This window comes from Physeter macrocephalus, chromosome 12, assembly GCF_002837175.3.
Source record: "Physeter macrocephalus isolate SW-GA chromosome 12, ASM283717v5, whole genome shotgun sequence".
NCBI classification, from domain to species: domain Eukaryota; kingdom Metazoa; phylum Chordata; class Mammalia; order Artiodactyla; family Physeteridae; genus Physeter; species Physeter macrocephalus.
This window is the reverse complement of record NC_041225.1, coordinates 23181945-23201226: the sequence shown is the minus strand read 5'-3', so window position 1 is coordinate 23201226 and position 19282 is coordinate 23181945. Positions and strand designations below refer to the sequence as shown.

Genomic DNA, 19282 nt, shown 5'->3' with positions numbered 1-19282 from the left:
AAAAGCAGGAGTGTTCCTGGGACCCTCGGCTTCCGAATCGTTTTAACGAACGGCTCCTGGCTCCCCTCAGTGTGAAGGAACCAGGCGGTTATTGATAAGTGAATCCCCCAGGGCCGGGAGGAAACGATGCTCATGAGGTAGCTGGTCCCCTCGAGTCCCAGGGGCTGCAGCAAGGGTGGGAGAAAGCCAACCCAGCCGTGCGGGGGGACCGGGGAGCGACTGGACGCACCAGTACCGATGCCAAGCCGGCAGCGCTGCCCTCACCCCCCAGGGCTCCCCGCAATCCGAATCCCCGACCCCCGAGGCTGACCGACAACAGCAGAGCTTGAGGAGTCGGCAGACCCGCTTTGAACTTCGACCCATCACTTACTGTGTGTTCTTGAGCACACACATCCCTTAACCTCCGAGTCTCATTTTCTTCACGTGAAACATAAGGATGTTACTATATTCCTCTGAGGGTTACTGGGAAGATAAAACAAAAAGGTGTACAGGTAGGTGGCAGGTGGCACCAGAGAGGCACACAGAAATCATTACTACCGCCTACACGCTGGAAAACGCACACGACAGCAGCTCCGGATCCCGGGTTGAATTTTTCTGCTGCGTCAAGCTTTCCCTTTGTCTTCGGGTGTCGGGAGCAGAGGCATGGTGGTTACGGGGCCCGCGGGGCCCAGGGCCTCCTCGGGGCCTTCCTCCCAGGGCAGGGCTTGGGGGCGGCTGGAGAAAGTAGACGGAGGCCTGGGACCAGCCCCCGAGACCACAGCGGAGCGGAAGCCTGGTGGAGGAACCCCGCGAAATGCCTCAAACGCCAGGGCTCCCCTGCGGGCCGAGACAGAACTACTTATCCTGGTCAAAAACTAGGCCTCCCGTCGGCACAGCCCGTGTGTGACAGCAAAAGTCTGAATTTTGTCTCCCGAAGTTGAGGCTCACGCCTGAAGCGTGAAAACATTCCCACCGAAGGGCCTGCCGTCAACTCCAACGCGTGTCGTCGTCACGGCCCAGGTTCTCCTACTTCCCTAACCCTCTGGCCTTTCTGCTGGTTGTTCCTTCAGGCCGGAAACCCTTGAGTCCCCTGGGACTAACCTGCCGCTTCACACCCAGTCGGCACAGAGTTCCGGGCCTTCCCTGCAAGGCCCAGGGCTGGTGACATCCCCCCGGGCCACCCTGAGGTCTCGTCCCCAGCCTCCTGCTGGCACGCTGGCACCGCCACTCCCACCCCGAGGACCAGGATCAAGATGCCTGCCGTCCACCCCGACGGCCACCACTCCGTCCACCACGGGACAACCGCTGGGGCTCCCCTTGTCAAAAGCATCAGGCCTAACGATGGGGGCCTCCCCAGCGTGGCTCACCCGGGGCCCTCAGGGCGCCGGCTCGCCTCCTGTCCTCCCACACGCCCCTGTTCCCAGCATCTGCCTCTCCCTCCACCGAAGACCAGCCCCGAGCATCCTTCACGGGCAGGATTTCAGTCTCAACCAGCTGATGAGACAGGGGTCCCTTATCCCGCTCCACAGGCGCCGCGGCTGAGGCTCTGCGGTTTCCGCGGCTCGCCGCAAATCGCTCAAGCGGCGTGTGGCCGTGTGCCGAGCCTGGACTGGAAAAGACCCCAGCCCCGCCCTCCTACGTATGCTGCTTCCGCGAAAAGGATTAGAGAGGCCCGGGTGGCCCCACCCAGCCGTTTCCGGAGGGCCAGGAGGGGCAGCGCCACCGTCCTAATGACCCCCGCGCATCCGGGCCAGTGCTAACTCTTCCAGTTACACCACAGGCTGCAGAGAGTCAGGGGCTGAACTCTACCCACCAGATGAAAGAACGTCCAGCCGGCCGCCCCCGGCCGGTCCGCGCACAGCCTGTGACGCGGCGCTGATCCCGACACCACGTCTGCATCCCCGTTTCAAAGCCTCTGGTTATCGCTCCCAAAGGTCACTCAGCGGGGAACCAGGTGCCTTAGCAGCGTTTCCAAGGGACGGAGCGAGCGAGGCGCGACTCCGACTCGGCCTGCGACCGCCAGCGACTACAGCATCCGTCACCCACGGCTCATCTGGGCAGACCGCCTGCCCTGCTTCAGCCCTACTGAGAACGCTTCCGATCACAGCAGAGACCCACGGTCCTGCGGTGCCGGAAGGGAAATGCCCCCACGGCCTCACCACCACGGAGGCCGGAGCCCATCTCTCGCCCCATCTCTGGTGTAACAAAAATGCCCGCACTGAACTGGCACAGAGCAGCCTGGGCCGGTCCAGCACGAAGCGGGGTTCCCTCACCTGCCTGCCAGCGACACGGAGGGCACCTGCTGGATGATTACGGCAAGTTCCGAACCAAGTCCCGGGGAACCGTTCTGAGGAAGAATCGGTTGTGGCACATTCACACCCGGTGGCAACCGCGTGTGTCAGGTCCAACCTCAGCAGGTCCTCGGCGGTCCTCCGACCTCTGGCAGACCGATGACAAGTGTAAGGCCCTGCGGCGCCGCAGATGCCCGGATAGGGCAGGAAGCCCGAGGTACAACCTCTCCCCTGCTGCGATCCAGCATCACGGCCTGGGGTAGCCCCTGAACCACCCCACGGCTGCCCGCTCGGTTCAATGTACACACGAGTTGTAAGAACAGCACAAAGGACGTTATTTTCCCTGAACTCCCTGAGAGTCAGCTGCCAGCGTCCTGTCCCGCCACCTCAACACCTGGTGTGCGTCTCCACACACAAGGGCACCCTCCTCCTCCACACAAATCCGCGACGTTAACACCGATACCCGGTCACCGCCACACTCGGACCCCGCTCCGGTTTTGCTCGTAAGGCCCTGGTTCTCATCTCTAAAACAGGCAACCTCGTATCACTAGGAGTCCCTCTAACATCCTAGCTGCTTACCTCTGTGACGCAGCCCTATCAAACGCCCACCCAGTGAGGCCTGATATTCACCTTGGTGAAAACAACCCAAGTTCAAGCTAAAGGCACGTGACCCGTCTCTGTCACAGGCCTTCTCTTGGGGAAGACGCTCGGTCAACCGTACACGGATATGCCTCGAGGAACCCTGGGAACTTCACCCCCAGGAACCGCCCCTCCCCGACCGAAAGCATCGACCCAAACGGCGCAAGGGCTCTTTCAGTTAGTGAGCGCTGGGCCCCTCCGGGAGCCGCCCTGCTCCCAGGTCTGGCTCGGAGTCGCAGAGGTGGGGGCCGCTGGCCGGTGCTGATCCCTGGCCGGTGACTGACCGGCCTCAGGCAGGCTCACACTGGGGCCGAGGCTAAAGCAGCAGCCCCGGGGGCAGCTCACTTCTGCTTCCACATGCCGCGGGAGGTGGTCGGCGAAGGATGTGTGTGCCTTGGAACAAACCCCCCGCGGGCGGATGCTAACAGGTTATAAATGGAACCGTAGCTTCCTGGGTAGCCCAGGTCAGCACCTGGGCCTGAGGCAACCATCGCGAAAACAGTCAACCTTCGGGGCTTCGGCGGGTTCCAGCTGCCGTCGTCAAGGGGTGACAAAAACCGTTCTTCAGTAAAATCCCTCCCTGGGAGCAGCTTCCCCGTCTCACAAGATGTAGCACAACGCTTTCTAACACCTAACCTGCATGGTTTTATGAGTCGGGTTGTGTAAAACACCAAGGCCAGGCCGGAGCCCAGGAATGCACCGAGCCTTTCAAAACATCGCCTGGGCTCTGCCAGCAGGAACAGTTCTTGAGGACGGCTCCTTGTTATCTGTGGAAAAGCTCTCTTTGACTAATCGTGATCATACGTCGAACGTGAGAGGAGACCTAGTGTATCAACGTGCTACCCGTCTACAAATACGAGCTCATATTGTTTTATTTAATTATAAATTATTAAGGGAAAAGGAAGAGCGTTAGTCCTTCCCTAACGGAGAGAACTTTTCGGGAAAGGTACTGCTTTCTAGAGGTTACCGTAACCAACTATTACATGTGATTAAATTAAATTGGCGAGCGACCTCAGCACGGCACAGGGATACGGGAAAGCAGGAGAGAGCTCTGCCAAGTCACGGTTACCTGCAGTTAGAGATGCCGGCACACAAGGAGAACACAGGGACTTTGATGGGGAGTCCGGTGCTATTATGTTTCAAACCAGGTGCCTGCCGGGGAAATCTTAACCACGGCTTTAGAAACTGGGTGGATTTCCATGGCAGTAGAATTACAAACGTGGGTGATGTCATGAGTCTCTATTAGAAGGTCAACATGTGTGGTGGTGTTTTTGACGTTGTTTTCACTCCTTCTGATACACGGTGGAGAGAACTTCCGCTGGGTGCATAATCAGTCTGTGATCACACTATAATTCCAACAGCACACCCCTCACGGTGATTTACACAGGAAGCCACGGATGCTTTAGCTCCAGTCTTCTCTGTAACGGAGACCAGTGGGCGGCAGGAGAGGCTGCGGAAAGTTTTCCCACCTGCCTTCTCGACGCTGATGCCTTGTCGGGTCTGACGATGGAGAAATAAGTCACACGGCCACGGTGCTTCTTGTCGGGGTACCTCCCTCCTCTGTGACACCGTTCAAGGGGGGCAATGGAAAACTCACGCCGAGACAACAAGGTCTCTCTGTGTCCAACAAAAGCAAGGCTCTGGGTGACCAGGACAAACACAAGGAAGCAAAAAAGACAGATGATGAATGGGGGCATCTCTCCCCGGCAATGCGCGTACTGGCCTCCAACAGTCGCTAGGCTACAAACATTAACTGCCACGAATGGATATGGGCGTTCAGAACATAGCTTTGTTGGTGTTTTTACATTAAACGATGCTAGGTACAAACGTTTCCAAGGCAGTAATGTGCCCGAAGGGGGAGGAGGCCTGGAAAGGGGGGGGTCAGTCCACAGAAGAGCAGCGGGTCTCCCCGGCACGGCTCTCGAGGGCCAAGGAGAGCCGAGGGGAGAGGGTTAAAGAGAAGCCAACTTTGATTCTATTTAAGGAAGAGCTTTCTAACAATCTGTGTTCTCCCAAAATGGAACTTGGCTGGCTCTGTGGAAGGAGACGTGTGCCCGCAGAGCTGGGGGGCCATCTGTCGGGGTGGGGGAGCCAGCCTGGCAGCCACACGAGGACAGGCTGGCTGAGCCAGGCCCCCCGAGTTCTGAGAGGAGCCCCGGGGACTGACTGCCGCTCGTGAAAAACCGAACCCCAGCGCCAGATGTGCTTCAGAGCTCAGCTGTCTTCTCGTTCTAAGAACTGAAGGGAGGGATGACAAGCTGTTCAAGGGAATTTGTAGGTAACTCAGAGGGCGCGCTTCGCCTTATTTCACTCCCCAGCGTTCCGTTCCATTTCTGGGTGTTTCATTCTTTACTAGAATCTTGAGAATGTAGTTTTGAAAAAGGATAAGAAGACAAAACAAGTCAACAATGTTGAGCATCTCCAAAAAAAGGTACTTTAGTGGGTGAGAAGCTGAAATTGGAAAAAAATAAATAAAATTAAGCGCAGGGCACTCCTCAGGTATTTACCTACTCACTCTCCCCGCATTTCTTAGTCACAGTTAATAGAGAGTTATAAGCACAGGACGACAACGTTTCTTTCAAGTGACATGCTTGGAAAAAACGATAAAGAGGGTCACTTTTGTGAAAAAGCATCAGATTGCTCGTGAAAAACGGAATTTCTCCATCAGGTAGAATCTACGGTAGCTGGTGTGATTCTCACGCAGGCCAGTGTCTCACTTCTCTCTCCCAAGTCGTGAAAATAACCTAACCCACAACACAAAATTACTACCCAATGAATGAAGGCTGTACTTGGTTTTGAAGAGTTAGTGGACCCTTCAAGATTGCAGAGAATGAAAGATGAATATTTTGCAACACTCATCACATTCAGAGTTTAATTTTCTTTTCAGGTTTCCCGCCTGTTCCCCTCCCTCAAGTGAAACTAATTCTCCTGTTAGAAATAAAAAGGAAAACCTCAAGGAAATGTAACGTGGGTGGTAACCTTGAGCCGTTTCAAGAGCAAACTCTTCCGTGATAACCGGGCCACCCACGTGATGCTCACAGAAGGAGGCACTGCTGACCTTCAGGGAGCCCCCCTCTCGCATCCTCTGCAGGACGTCCACACAAAGGCGAGATCGGACACCATCAGCTGCAGGGGACTCGGGGTCTTTCCCACGTCCGGACACCAGGGAAGGGAATAGGCGCGTGGGAAGCAAGCTGGGCGCCCAGCAGGCCCCCTGCGGGTCACCCTGGCGGCCTCGCATCACACCGCCGCTCGAGTCCCCACCTTAGCTGCCACCGTCCAGGACTGCGCTGTGAAACGCCACCAATTTAACAGAGGGAAAAAATTCCCCGGGTTCAAAGTGCTGCTCTGCCATCTCCTCCTCTATGTGCAAACACCACACACACAGGATTTCGTGAGAGAGAAAAAGATTTGATGGGGTGACCTGGGCGGACCCGGGGACATGCCCGGAGGTGGTCATTCCATTTCGGGACCCTCCAGAAAGTTGATGCCAGGAGACAGAGACATGCAGGGGGGTCCGAAACACACAGAAAGGCCAGCTTACATAAAGCTCCAAACTCGAGGACCTCTAGGAAATGACCAGCCGGATATTTCTGCACTGGATCTCTCCATGTCCAGAGATTTTTTAAAAAGACAAGTAGAAAGATGTCAGTATTTAAAACATACTTTTTTTTTTTTTTTACCCTCAAATGCAAATGAAAGAGATGACCTCCACCCCGAATCCCGCTGAGAAAGCACCAGGCCCCCGCCCTCCAGGCCGGGGGCCCTGCCGCGCCCGCCACTCACCGAGCGTGTCCTTGAGGTTCTTCACGAGGGAGCCCTTCTTCAGGCTGTTCTTCCTCTCCACGTAGTTGGACGGCACGTAGCCCGTCCTGTTGGCCGCGTTTCGCACCCGCCACCAGGTCTTGGAGTCGTCCAGCAGCCACAGGCGCTCGTTCTTCTTGATGTCCAGCTCCTGGTCCTGCTGGGCCGTGTAGTCCCACTTGGCTATGACGATGACCTCTTCTGTCATCTTTCATGGAGTCCCTTCTGCCGGCAAAACAATTTGGAGAGGCTCATTAGACACCCGGCCAAGCGCCACGGCTGCCGCATCCACTCGGAAAACTACACCCGGACAGCTTTTATTATAGATCGGCAACCAGCTGTCTCCAGGGTCTCAAATACTCAACCTTAAGATGACCTCCTTTCAACAAGCTTTAGGATGCTGTTCAGAAACGGTGACCTTATACAGCGAAGCTTAATTTTGCACATGGGGAATTCTGCTTCTCTGCTAAAAACAAACACCAACAGCAGAAAACTTCCCCCAAAATTCTAAATAACCGTATCACAATTAAACGTGTTCACTAGATTAAGTAACACCAGATCCTTATAGCTGATATCTTTACATCTATTTTCTCAGGATAAGCTGACTTTTATGACCGTATTTAATGACCGTGACACACCCAAACCGCAAGGTGGTATCCTGGATTGGATCCTAAAACATGAAAATTAGTGAAATCCAAGTGAAGCTAGTCAATAGTCTACCAGTAACCAACATTAATCTCTCACTTTTGACAAATGTCCCTGGTCAGGTAAGATGTCAACACTAAGGTAAACTGAGTGAGGGGTGTCGGAATGCTTTGCACTATCCTTGCAGCTTTTTCATAAATATAAAATTATTCTTGGAACTTGAAACAGATGTTTATAGCAGCTTCATTCATAATTGCCAAAATTTGGAAGCCATCAAGATGTCCTTCAGTTGGTGATAGACAAATAATAAACTGTGGCCCATCCAGATAATGGAATATTACTCAGTGATAAAAACAGATGAGCTGGGCTTCCCTGGTGGCGCAGTGGATAAGAATCCGCCTGCCAATGAGGGGGCCACGGGTTTGAGCCCTGGTCTGGGAAGATCCCACATGCCGCGGAGCAACTAAGCCCGTGCGCCACAACTACTGAGCCTGCGCTCTAGAGCCCTCGAGCCACAACTGCTGAGCCCGTGCGCCACAGCTACTGAAGCCCGTGCGCCTAGAGCCCGTGCTCCGCAACAAGAGAAGCCACCGCAATGAGAAGCCCGTGCACCGTGACGAAGAGTAGCCCCCGCTCGCAGCAACTAGGGAAAGCCCGCGCACAGCAATGAAGACCCAACACAGCCAAGACGAAGAGTAGCCCCCGCTCGCCGCAGCTAGAGAAAGCCCGCGCGCAGCAACGAAGACCCAACGCAGCCTAAAATTTAAAAAATTAAAAAAAAACAACAAATGCGCCATGAAGCCATGAAAAGACACGAAGGAACTTCAAATGCACACGACTAAGTGGAAGAAGCCCATCTGAAAAGGGTAAGACTGTATGATTCTCACAAAGACGCTCTCCTTGACCAAACTTTAGTCCGGCTCCTCTGAATCCTCTTCCCAGACTAGGCCTTGACTATTGTATTTCTGTGTCTGTACTTCCATGTCCGTTGCCCAATTTTAGCAAGAATCCTGCTGAGTTGGTTCACCCAGAATCCTCCACCCTCACCCAGGTGATGTCTGACCATCCTGGCCTGTTTTCAGGAAGGACCCTGGTAGGTCAGTGCAGCCAGAATCCCCCCATACCTCTGATGTTTCCTCTTAGTAGTTTCCCATCCATCTCCTCCCCACCCAGCTCCTGGGCTATAAATTCCTACTCTTCCTTCTTGTATGCGGGGTTGAGCTCAGTCTCTCTCCCCGGTGGCAAAACTCCCTGGGAGCCCTCCCCTGAGTAAAGTCTGCTTCACCGCTCTTTAACCAGTGTCAGTTTTTCTTTAATAATTCCACGAATAATAACATTCTGGAAATGGGAAAAGTACAGAGACATTACAAAGATCAGTAGTGGCCAAGGGCACAGGGCAGAGAGGGATGGTTAGGTGGGGCACAGCAGTGAGACTATTCTGCGCAATACTATAAGAGTGGGCACATGTCACGACACACTTGTCAAGACCCACAAAACATTCAATACCAAGGGTGAACCGTAATACAAAATTACTCCAAAGTTAAAAGTTTATTAAAACAAACAAAAAATTACAGTACATTGCAAACCTAGTTAAGTCAATCCTGGAAGTAATAAATAGCAAAGGTATACCTGAATGACTGTAATGAATTTAGTTATGAGCTATTTTGTACCTTCTCGGGTAGGAGATGGGCATTTTTGCAGCAGAAAAATTCAACATTCAGTCCTTTAAATGACTAGAAGTTGACTCAAAACTAGGAAGAAATGAATAATGGAAAGACTATTGACTCAAATCCCTTTCTTTTCTGACAGAGAGGAGTTCTCATTATTTACAGGGATGGCTTCAGGGTGAGAGAGGGGACCCTAGTGCGCCGACTCCACGAAAGCATGAATCCCATTTTTAAATAACATGACACTTTCTGCTAGACGCTAAAGACACTTATAAATAATACATGTTCTCCTCTTTCATGAATTAACTTCCAAATTTAGAGCTAACAAACCTTTGGGGAAGGAGGAGATGTTTCATAAACCTTATGCATAATGTACACAATATCCAAGAAGACAGTGTTTACACAAATCTCATTTCCAAATCGTAGACAATATTGTTACCTACTTTCAGAAAATCTCAAGTCCACGCCGTGTCTCCCTATATACTGAACTCCCTGTCAGGTTAGATTTCTGAAGGTCATGAAGGTCGTTTCTCTTTTTCCAGTAATAATGGGAGGGACCAGAGCAGTAATAGGAATGGGCTTCACAGAACATTTTATTTGAATATCCGGTTTGTGTCTTAATTACAGTTTCAAAAAGAGATTTTAACAAGAACAGCCCATCACTTAAGACCAGTCAAAACAATTTATAAATTTTCTGCATGACTTAACTACATGAAAAGCAGGTAAGTAAGGCACTGGCTGGGCCTGGTAGGTCTCAGTGCACGTCGAACACCACACGGGAGGGAACCTAGACAATGCTGTGCCCGGCTTCACCCCCACGGGACCCTCGAGGAGCCGGGCCTGAGCATCCACAGTGTGTCGCAGGCCCCGGGTGACTGACAGCCCTCCTCACAGGCGCTCCTCCTGGGTCCGGGCCGTGGACTAAGCACACTGCTCGGCCTGGGGGACGACACTGGGGTACATGGGGGCACTCATTCACTCTGCAAACACCCGCCTTTCAGGGACGTGTGAGCTTTCAGGAGACAGAGGATCAGAGATTCAGTGCCTTGCTGAACAACAGAGGCAGGGTTTGAGCGCAGGGCTGTGCTCCTGTGCTCACTTCTGGGGTGAGCTGGGGAGGGGGTCAGAACTAATGTGGGGTCTCTGACAGGCTTATTCCACCCAGGAAATCTATGACTCTGGGACAGAAGAAAAATAAATTTCCAAGCACCTAAAAACTGAGCAGCTGTTCCTTGGACATAACAAAGGGCTTTAAACCTGTTGTAATTGACTTACGAAAGCTTCCCATCAGTATAAAAGCTTCAGGAGTCCATCAAATCAACAACCACCCCACGCAGGGATCACAGCCCCCCCACCCCGTCAACAACCACCCCACCCAGGGATCACAGCCTCCCATCAACAACCACGTCACCCCAGCGAAGGCTGCCAACCAACAAGCTCTATCCCGGCACCCCTGAAGGCCAGCCAATGAGGACGCCTCACTCGAGTACAGTCCACCAATCAACAACCTGCTCACTTCAGCGCTTCACATGTCAGCCAATCAACAGCTGTCCCGTTGTCCTAAGCAGCATCCGCAGTTAAGGGTCAGCCAATCCTTGAGAACTTCCGCCTCAGATACGCAGCGGATATCGACCTGGTGGTCCTCAAAGCTTCCGGAGCGGGGCTGGGTGGGGGCCGAGGGCGCAGCCAGCATCCTGGGTGAAGGCGGATGCGGTCAGGGTCCCTTAGGGCCCCGCTGTGGACCAGGAGAGGAGAGCCGCGTGGACGGGGACACGGACTGGGGGCTGCACGACCCGGTGGGCGAGGGAGGGACAGGACGTGAGGGCCGCGCTCAGGACGGGGCAGGAACCCAGGGCTAAGCAGGAGGAGGAGGAGTGACTCCGGACAATGCCTTAGAATAAAACCCCGCATGCTTTCTCTCCTGCTTGTGGTCAGTCAGCGCACAGGAGTAGGTGAAGCAAGACCCCCGCCCCCCAGCACCTGGGCCACAGACCCCGCGACCTCCCCTCGGACGCCCATCCTGGAGGGAGCCGTGCGGGGGGCGAGAGTTGGCGGCTCCACCCGAGGCCCCGGGAAAATGCTCCAGGAGCCCAGCCGGAGCGGTTCCTTTCATTCATGAGCACTTTGCTATGAGCGTAGGACGGACTGCAATAGCAAGAGGCGGGAGCTGAAACAAGATTATTCCACAATAGAAAGGAGAGTACAACTGTCTTAAATTCCTAATATGGAAAAGCTGTAACCGAGGAAAGTCTGAAAAAGTACATTCTGACTACGGAAACTTTAAGTCAGAAATGGGATTCTGGTTTAGTCTAAGAATCACAGAGGTCAGATGCAAAGCATGGTGCACGTTTATCCCTCCAGCTTGGGCAGTTCAAGAAAATCTAATTTTTGCCTTCATTAACTAAGCTAGTTATTACCCACCTAAACACAACAGAAAGAAGAGCCACGAATTTAATATTTTATAGCCAGATCATGTCTCATGTCATGTGACCAGTCTGGAATAGAGCTTAGCAAGAACCCCATGTTATACTGAATAAAAGAAATTCTCAGAAAACCTAACATGATAAGCTGCTTTCTCAAGTCTCAGATGGAAGAAGATTTTTTTTTAAACCCAAACAGACTAGAATAGCTATAAAAACTTTCTTGGCCCAGCAGTTGTCACTAACTCCTAAAATAATATCAATCCTATTCTGGGACTCTCTTTCTAAAAAGGATCCCCTTAACTGCGTCTTGCCGGTCTATGACTGGGTTACATAATCCTCCTAATAGACAACACCCCACAATGCTCACAGGTACTTCCAAAGGGGTCACGGGGACCCAGTCGAACCACTCGGTCATAACTGCAAACAGAAAACACGAGTCAAGAGTCTGGGATTCGACGCTCAGCTGAGCCATTTGTGCGTCCTCCTTGGCCTTCAGCTTATTCTGTAAAATGGGGACAGCAATAGTTGCCTGGCCTCAGAAGATACTGTGGATGCTCGGAAGCAGCCCGATAATGTCGTGTTTAAGGGGTCGGGGTTTTGTGTCATGTGGGCCGGGGTTAGAGTCCTCTGTGCACCTTAGCCCAGCTGCCCTTCTGTCACATGGGGTAAGAAGAGCACCTCACCTGGGAGCTTGTGAAGACAGCTCCGAGCGCCCTGCCCACAGAGAGACTCGAAACGGGAACCACAGTCAGAATGAAAGCACTGTGTGCACTGCAGCACACGTGGTCAGTGTAGGGGGCAGGGCGGGGGGGGGGGGGTTGGTCCAGTCCTAGTGTCCCGTCCCCTCCCTCCCTCCCTCCCTTCCTTCCTTCCGTCAGGCTCTCCTGAGCAGCAGATATGCTTCCAGGGCACCAGGGTTCCCTGGAGGGTGTGCAGCCCCAGGGTCTGCTCTCTTGTGATTCAAGCCCCAGGCACAGAAGCACCTCTCCAGAGGCCCCTCCCCTTCCCTCCCCGTCCAGGGTCTCCTCCCCAGAGGTCATCAGTGTACGACCTACTGCTGTCCTTCCCCGCGAGCACTGGCATCACCCGGGGCTACCTGTTCACGGTGTGGGACACCCCGTTGTGTGCTGACAGTGGCTGCTGAGGCTCCAGCCACCCGGTTTAATGGGGAGGTGAAGGGAAGGCAGACTGATGGCTCAGAGTTAATGTATTCAATACATCTGCCTCATCCAGCCTTCCACGGACTGACCGATCTAGCTGGCCTCAGAGAAGACCAGGGTCATATGGCTTTAAAAAAACTGCCAATCCCACTGTGTAATAGAAACCTTACATGGATGGAATACGATTTATTGAATTCAATTCAAAACAGAAACAGACAAAACAGGTGTGACATTTCACCTCTAGGAGGTTAACTCGGAATTTCAGAAAAATACCTGTGTGCACACATGCATACAGACATATCAAAATATAGAGCTGTGAGCAAATAACCGGTTTAGGGAAGAACCAGGTAAGAAAAGAGACTGACTACATGAAAAAAAAAAAAAAAAAAAGCCACACTTGCCATGATTTTCAACATACAGTCTGAATTACTCCAATAATAAAATCTACTTCAAGCTGAGTCTTGAGGATTTTTCTCTGTACCGTCTCACGCCTTTGAGGCAGTCAACCATTTATTATGGAAACTCACTCAAACAGAGGTTTTCTATAGATGCAGTTGGAAGAATAATAGCCCAGCCCCCCAAAGAGGTCCACATCCTCCTACCTGGAACCTGTGAATATGTCAGGCTACATGGCAAAGGGGAATTAAGGTCAGCTTATCTTGAGGGAGTAATCCCAGGGGGCCCGGAGTGACCACAGAGCCCCCATGAGCCGGAAAGGAGACAGAAGAGTCAAGGAGGGACCTGCCAGGAGGAGGGTAGCTCCTAGCAGCTGGAAGAAGCAAGGAACGGGCTCTCCCCTGGAGCCTCCAGAAGGTACAAGGCCCTGTGCAACCTTGACTTAGCCCTGTGAGACCTGGGTGGGACTTGTGACCTCCAGAACTGGAAGAGAATACAGCAGCAGAAAACCAACGCAGTGAGCAATCGTGCCAAGGTCAGTCCAAACAAGGAACACTTTCTATGTTTTCCCTCATTTATCATCATGTTTTCCTCCCTTGGTACTTATTTGCAAACACTTCAAAATAGTACATTTGCATTAAGGAGACCCACTCAAAGAAACAGTCTCAGAAGCAGCTTTAAAAGACCTTATAAATTCTTGATTAAAGTTTCAGGTCATGTTGTAGATAAAAGACTTTCCAGAGGCCAGCGAATCTGACAGGAGTTGGCAGGAACCTGTGGTGTCCTGGGGGGACAGAAAGGTCAGTTGGTGGCTTTGTACAAGCAGTATCACTGATTACAGCTGATACGCTTCAACTTTAAGTAGGACACAATATGGAATCTCAAGGCTGTTTCAACTCTCAGCAAGTTAATTAACCTGTGACAGGGGTCAAGGTCTTACCACTTCCCTGAGGCACAAAAATACACTACGTGTAAAAGAGAAAATAAACAACAGAGCAGGCTTGGCACTCAGTCACAGGAGGTGCCTGCGGGGCTGTTGCCTACGTGTGAGCTCATCCGAGGTCTACAGACACCCTCTGAAACAGAGGATCTATACACATACTGAATGAATGATGAAACTGGGGCTTCGGGATATCAAATAACTCATCCAAATCCACAGGCTAGAAAGTGCCTGTGCTGGGATTCAAACCCATGAGAACTGTCTCATCCCAAAGCCTGAGCTTCCTTCCTCTTGCAGCTGGTAGAGTCCTGGGTAGCAGAATTTTGCAGCATGGCCCCAAAAAAGAAATCCCAAGGGTAAGGCGGGTGCCAATAAACAAAAACTGAATTTCAATTTCATTTTGATAAATTTCATCAGTGAAAACACCTGGGGGAAAGCAGTAGCTCCTGATCTTCCAGGTCTGGTCTGGGAAGAGCCTGGCTGGCGTTTTAACATTTTACTTGAGGAGAGGCCAAGGAAGGCCAGACCAAGTTGAAGGGTAAACTTTCCCGATTTCAAAACACAGGGTCAAAGAGCTCCATTCCTCACGCCCCTCCCTCTGGAGGTGCGCGGGGGGAGGGGAGGAAGCCCATCTGTCCACCTGTCTCGCTGCCACCCTGAGCAGAGGCCTCCTTCCTGCAGCTGCTCCTGCTGGGCGTGGCTGAACGGTACAGGGCAGAGGCTTCTGCCTCTCTAAGACCCCAGCGACCTTTGCTCCGTGGGTTATTCTGAAGAAGGTCTTTTTATGACTTTTCTAATTTTGTTGGATCACAGTCCAAGCCTGTGGCCCGTACAGTCTCGGTCTTTGAGTCTGGAAAGGTCTCCTCTGGGCACCAATGGGAGCCGTTCCTGGGAGTGTTCCTCTCTGGTCGGAGGAGGCCAAGGATGGGAGATCCAGGCTCAGCACCTACCAGTGAGCGACCCTGCGGGAGAAGCTGCTTAACCTCTGACCTCCGTTTGTTTGCAGACACCAGGATGAAACGAGACCACCGCAGGAAGTACCCGATACCTGGTCAGCGCTGGATAAATGTCAGACATCCCCGCTCTACCTGTGTCTGTGTGACGCCCAGTGGCGGGTCTCACTGGACCCGGATTCTATTTCTGATTTTTGAGGAAGCACCAGTTCCCACCAGCAGCGCACAAGGGTTCCAATTTCTCCACACCCTCACCAACACTTGCCGTCCTGCTTTTCGGTAGCAGACATTCTACCGGGTGTGAGGCACACAAAATTTCCTAAATGAACTTTCTTGAACAGGATTTGTTAGTGGATGGCAATTCTCAATAAAGACCACATTTTATACTTTTATTATAAGTCTAGGGTTTCTGCTGCACCCTCTCCCCATCTTTTATAAAGTGAATTTCTACTCTTAATTCATCCTTACTGCCAGGATCAGCACTTCCCTCCCACCCCAAATTAAATCACCGTAGAAAAATACCTTAAAAATGTGAGTCAGTTTTCAAGAGATAATCACCCAGCAACTCATTTTACTATGTGAAATGCCTGGACAAAACCAGTATTCCAAAGACTAGCCTGTAAGTCAATACAACTCACTAGCACCTAGGAAATTTTACAGAAGAAACAGGACTGGGGACTCTGTTGTTTCAGCTAGAATCTGGGAAATACTATTTTTCACACATAATTTACTGCTCGAGCCATGGAGTTCCCACTCTGCTAACTTTTGCTAATCTCTCTCAATTTCCTCCTGGGTGTCGCAGACATTCATCACACTGGGAAGAAGGTCATGAACATTAGGTAACAGCCAAGCACCATCATTTTGGAGAATCACAGTCAATTTAATAAGCCAATTTTATTATACGGTATTAATTGTAAAACAAACGAAAGTCCATAAAACTGCACTGGACTTGGAATCAACACTGCCTTACCCCAACCTGGAAGACACCACAGTTAACGGAGTGATGGGGAAAATACCAGCAGTGGGAAAATGCCCCCCAAAGTCAGATTCACAGAGACAAAGCAGAAGAGTGGCTGCCAGGGGCTGGGGGGAGGCGGAAACAGGGAGAGGTTGGTAAAAGGGTACAGTAGAAGCTTTCAGCTCTAAATGAATAAGCTCTGAGGATCTAACGTAAAACATGGTGACTACAGTTGATAACGCTGTATTGTATAACAGAAATTTGCTGAGAGAGTAGAACTTAAATGTTCTCACCAAAAAAAGATAAACATGTGAGGTGACAGATGTGCTAATTATCTAGATGGGGAGAATACTTTCCCAATGTATGCCTATATCAAATCACCACCATGTACACTTTAAATATCTTACAATTTTGTCAATTATACCTTGATAAGGCTGAAATTTAAAAAAAAAAAAGGAAAAATACCCATTTTTGAAAATGGACATTGATATCTTTGGTGAAACCTGACCTTCCTCTAAAACGTCAAGAGAGCATGAAGTATTTTCAGACAATGCATACCACGGCTCCCAAAGTAAACGAACAGCCCTCTGTCACGGTATTTAGGGGTTTATTAAGCCTTGCAATTGTTTTCCACAACCATGAAAGTAGTTGTAATTTCTGTAACTTAAACACCTGGTTCATAAACATATCAAAGTATAAATGTCACCAGCTTCCTTGAATCACGCTAATGAATTCAGCTACACTATTGGATACCTGACCTTTTTCCTGGCTACCTTATCATTCAGGATTCTCTGCCTAATTGCGAAACATACAAGGGTAAAAGCAGCAGAGTGATTTACAAAACACACTCCCTGAGACCTGGGTCTCCTAGCATTCAAACATGACTAAGCTGTCACAATCATTTTAGTTCTCCAGATGTATGTATGGTTTATGCGCACATTCCTACACATTCTGGTGTAGATTTTCCTATTTAACGGGAAAGGTAATTACAGAAAGCCCCTCTGTTCCTCACTCTTGGGACAAGGACCCGCACCCATCATGCTCAGCAGGGCAGGGACCCAGTTCCTGAGAAGGGACCCGAGCTACTCTGGTTTAATTACTAAACAGACACCTCTACAAATTGGAGAAAGATAAATGCTAGCATTTGTCCCAAATGTGCGCTTCTTTTAAGGAAATCTTCCCTACCATTCAAGATAACAATGAGGAAATAAAGGTTTCTAGCATCTGTACGTGATTTTTTAAAATAAATTTTATTTTTTAGAACTGTTTAGTTTCCCCTATTATTCACGTCTTCCGTTACTATGATACATTTGTTACAATTAATAAACCAATATCGATACACTAACTAGAGTCCACATTTTACTCAGGCCTCCTAAGGTTTTTCCCTAATGTCTTCTTCCGTCCCAGGATCCCATCCGGGACACCACCTTGCCTTGACTCGTCACGCCTCCCGAGCCTCCTCTTTGCGTGACAGTTCCGCAGACTTCCCTTGTTCTGATGACCCTCCGTTTCTGAGGAGGGCCAGGCAGGTGCTCTGCACGATGTCCCCCGGGGGGAGTCTGTCTGATGTCTTTGTCCCCACAAGCCAGGGCTGGGCTCTGGGCTTTGGGGAGGAGGCGCAGAGGTGAAAGCCCACAGTCCCTGCGTGGTCTGGGGGTGCCTGCCGTCACTGTGGCTGCCCCCTGGGCTGGCCCCGTCACCTGGCTGAGTCCGGACTGTCCAGCTTCCCCCCTGCAAGGTCCTTCTCCCCCCGCCCACCCCGTGCTTTGGGGAAGGAGGCTCTGAGCACCGCCCACCTCCCTGACGGAGAGAATCTGCAGGAATTACTTGGGATTCTGCCTGGGGGATTTGCCTCTTCCTCCCCGTTTTTAGATTTATTCAATCATTTATTCATATTAGCATAAACCTATTTATTTTATACTTTGAGCTACAACCAATACTTCTTGTTTATTTTGTTGCTCAAATTGTGCTAACTTTGGCTATTGGGAGCTCTTTTCGTTGGCTCCTGTGTCCCTTTGACATACCCTGTCATAGCAAGTGTGTGTCTGTGTGTGTGAATTGGTGTGTCTGTGTGAATTTGTGTATGTGAGTTTGTATGTCTGTGTATGTGTGTGTGAATTTGTGTGTCTGTGTTTTTGTATGTGTGTCTGTATGTGTGAGTTTGTGTGTGTGTGTGTGTCTGTGTGTATGTGAGTTTGTGTGTCTGTGTATGTGTCTGTGTCTGTGGTTTTGTATGTGTGTATGTATGTGAGTTTGAGTGTCTGTTTTTGTATGTCTGTGTTTTTGTATGCGTGTCTGTATGTGTATGTGAGTTTGTGTGTGAGTTTTTGTGTGTCTGTGTGTATGTGAGTTTGTGTATCTGTGTCTGTGATTTTGTATGTGTGTATGTGTATGTGAGTTTGTGTATGTGTATGTGAGTTTGTGTATGTGTATGTGAGTTTGTGTATGTGTATGTGAGTTTGAGTGTCTGTTTTTGTATGTCTGTGTTTTTGTATGCGTGTCTGTATGTGTATGTGAGTTTGTGTGTGAGTTTTTGTGTGTCTGTGTGTATGTGAGTTTGTGTATCTGTGTCTGTGATTTTGTATGTGTGTATGTGTATGTGAGTTTGTGTATGTGTATGTGAGTTTGTGTATGTGTATGTGAGTTTGTGTATGTGTATGTGAGTTTGAGTGTCTGTTTTTGTATGTCTGTGTTTTTGTATGCGTGTCTGTATGTGTATGTGAGTTTGTGTGTGAGTTTTTGTGTGTCTGTGTGTATGTGAGTTTGTGTATCTGTGTCTGTGATTTTGTATGTGTGTATGTGTATGTGAGTTTGTGTATGTGTATGTGAGTTTGAGTGTCTGTTTTTGTATGTCTGTGTTTTTGTATGCGTGTCTGTATGTGTATGTGAGTTTGTGTGTGAGTTTTTGTGTGTCTGTGTGTATGTGAGTTTGTGTATCTGTGTCTGTGATTTTGTATGTGTGTATGTGTATGTGAGTTTGTGTATGTGTATGTGAGTTTGTGTGTTTTTGTATGTGTCTGTATGTGTATGTGAGTTTGTGTGTGTGTTTTTGTGTGTCTGTGTGTATGTGAGTTTGTGTATCTGTGTCTGTGATTTTGTATGTGTGTATGTGTATGTGAGTTTGTGTATGTGTATGTGAGTTTGAGTGTCTGTTTTTGTATGTCTGTGTTTTTGTATGCGTGTCTGTATGTGTATGTGAGTTTGTGTGTGAGTTTTTGTGTGTCTGTGTGTATGTGAGTTTGTGTATCTGTGTCTGTGATTTTGTATGTGTGTATGTGTATGTGAGTTTGTGTATGTGAGTTTGTGTGTCTGTTTTTGTATGTGTCTGTGTTTTTGTATGTGTCTGTGTATGTCTGTGAGTTTGTGTGTGTGTTTTTGTATGTGTCTGTGTGTGTGTTTGTGTGTGTTTTTGTATGTGTGTGAGTGT

General features: G+C 50.2%; 1 protein-coding gene across 11 annotated transcripts in view; it reads right to left on the bottom strand.

The window, feature by feature from the left end:
- Positions 1-19282, bottom strand: part of NCK2 (NCK adaptor protein 2) — a 138164-nt gene that overhangs the window by 34763 nt on the left and 84119 nt on the right. For 9 of the 11 annotated variants that reach the window (XM_055089003.1, XM_055089008.1, XM_055089009.1 and 6 more), the window contains 2 exons: positions 6696-6938; positions 6454-6515 (listed from right to left, as the gene is read on the bottom strand). In XM_055089003.1, the coding sequence (XP_054944978.1) occupies positions 6454-6515; positions 6696-6928 (295 nt within the window). In that variant the 5' untranslated portion in view covers positions 6929-6938. The remainder of the gene's footprint in view (positions 1-6453; positions 6516-6695; positions 6939-19282) is intronic. The other 2 variants (XM_007108360.4, XM_028496552.2) reach the window with 1 other exon arrangement.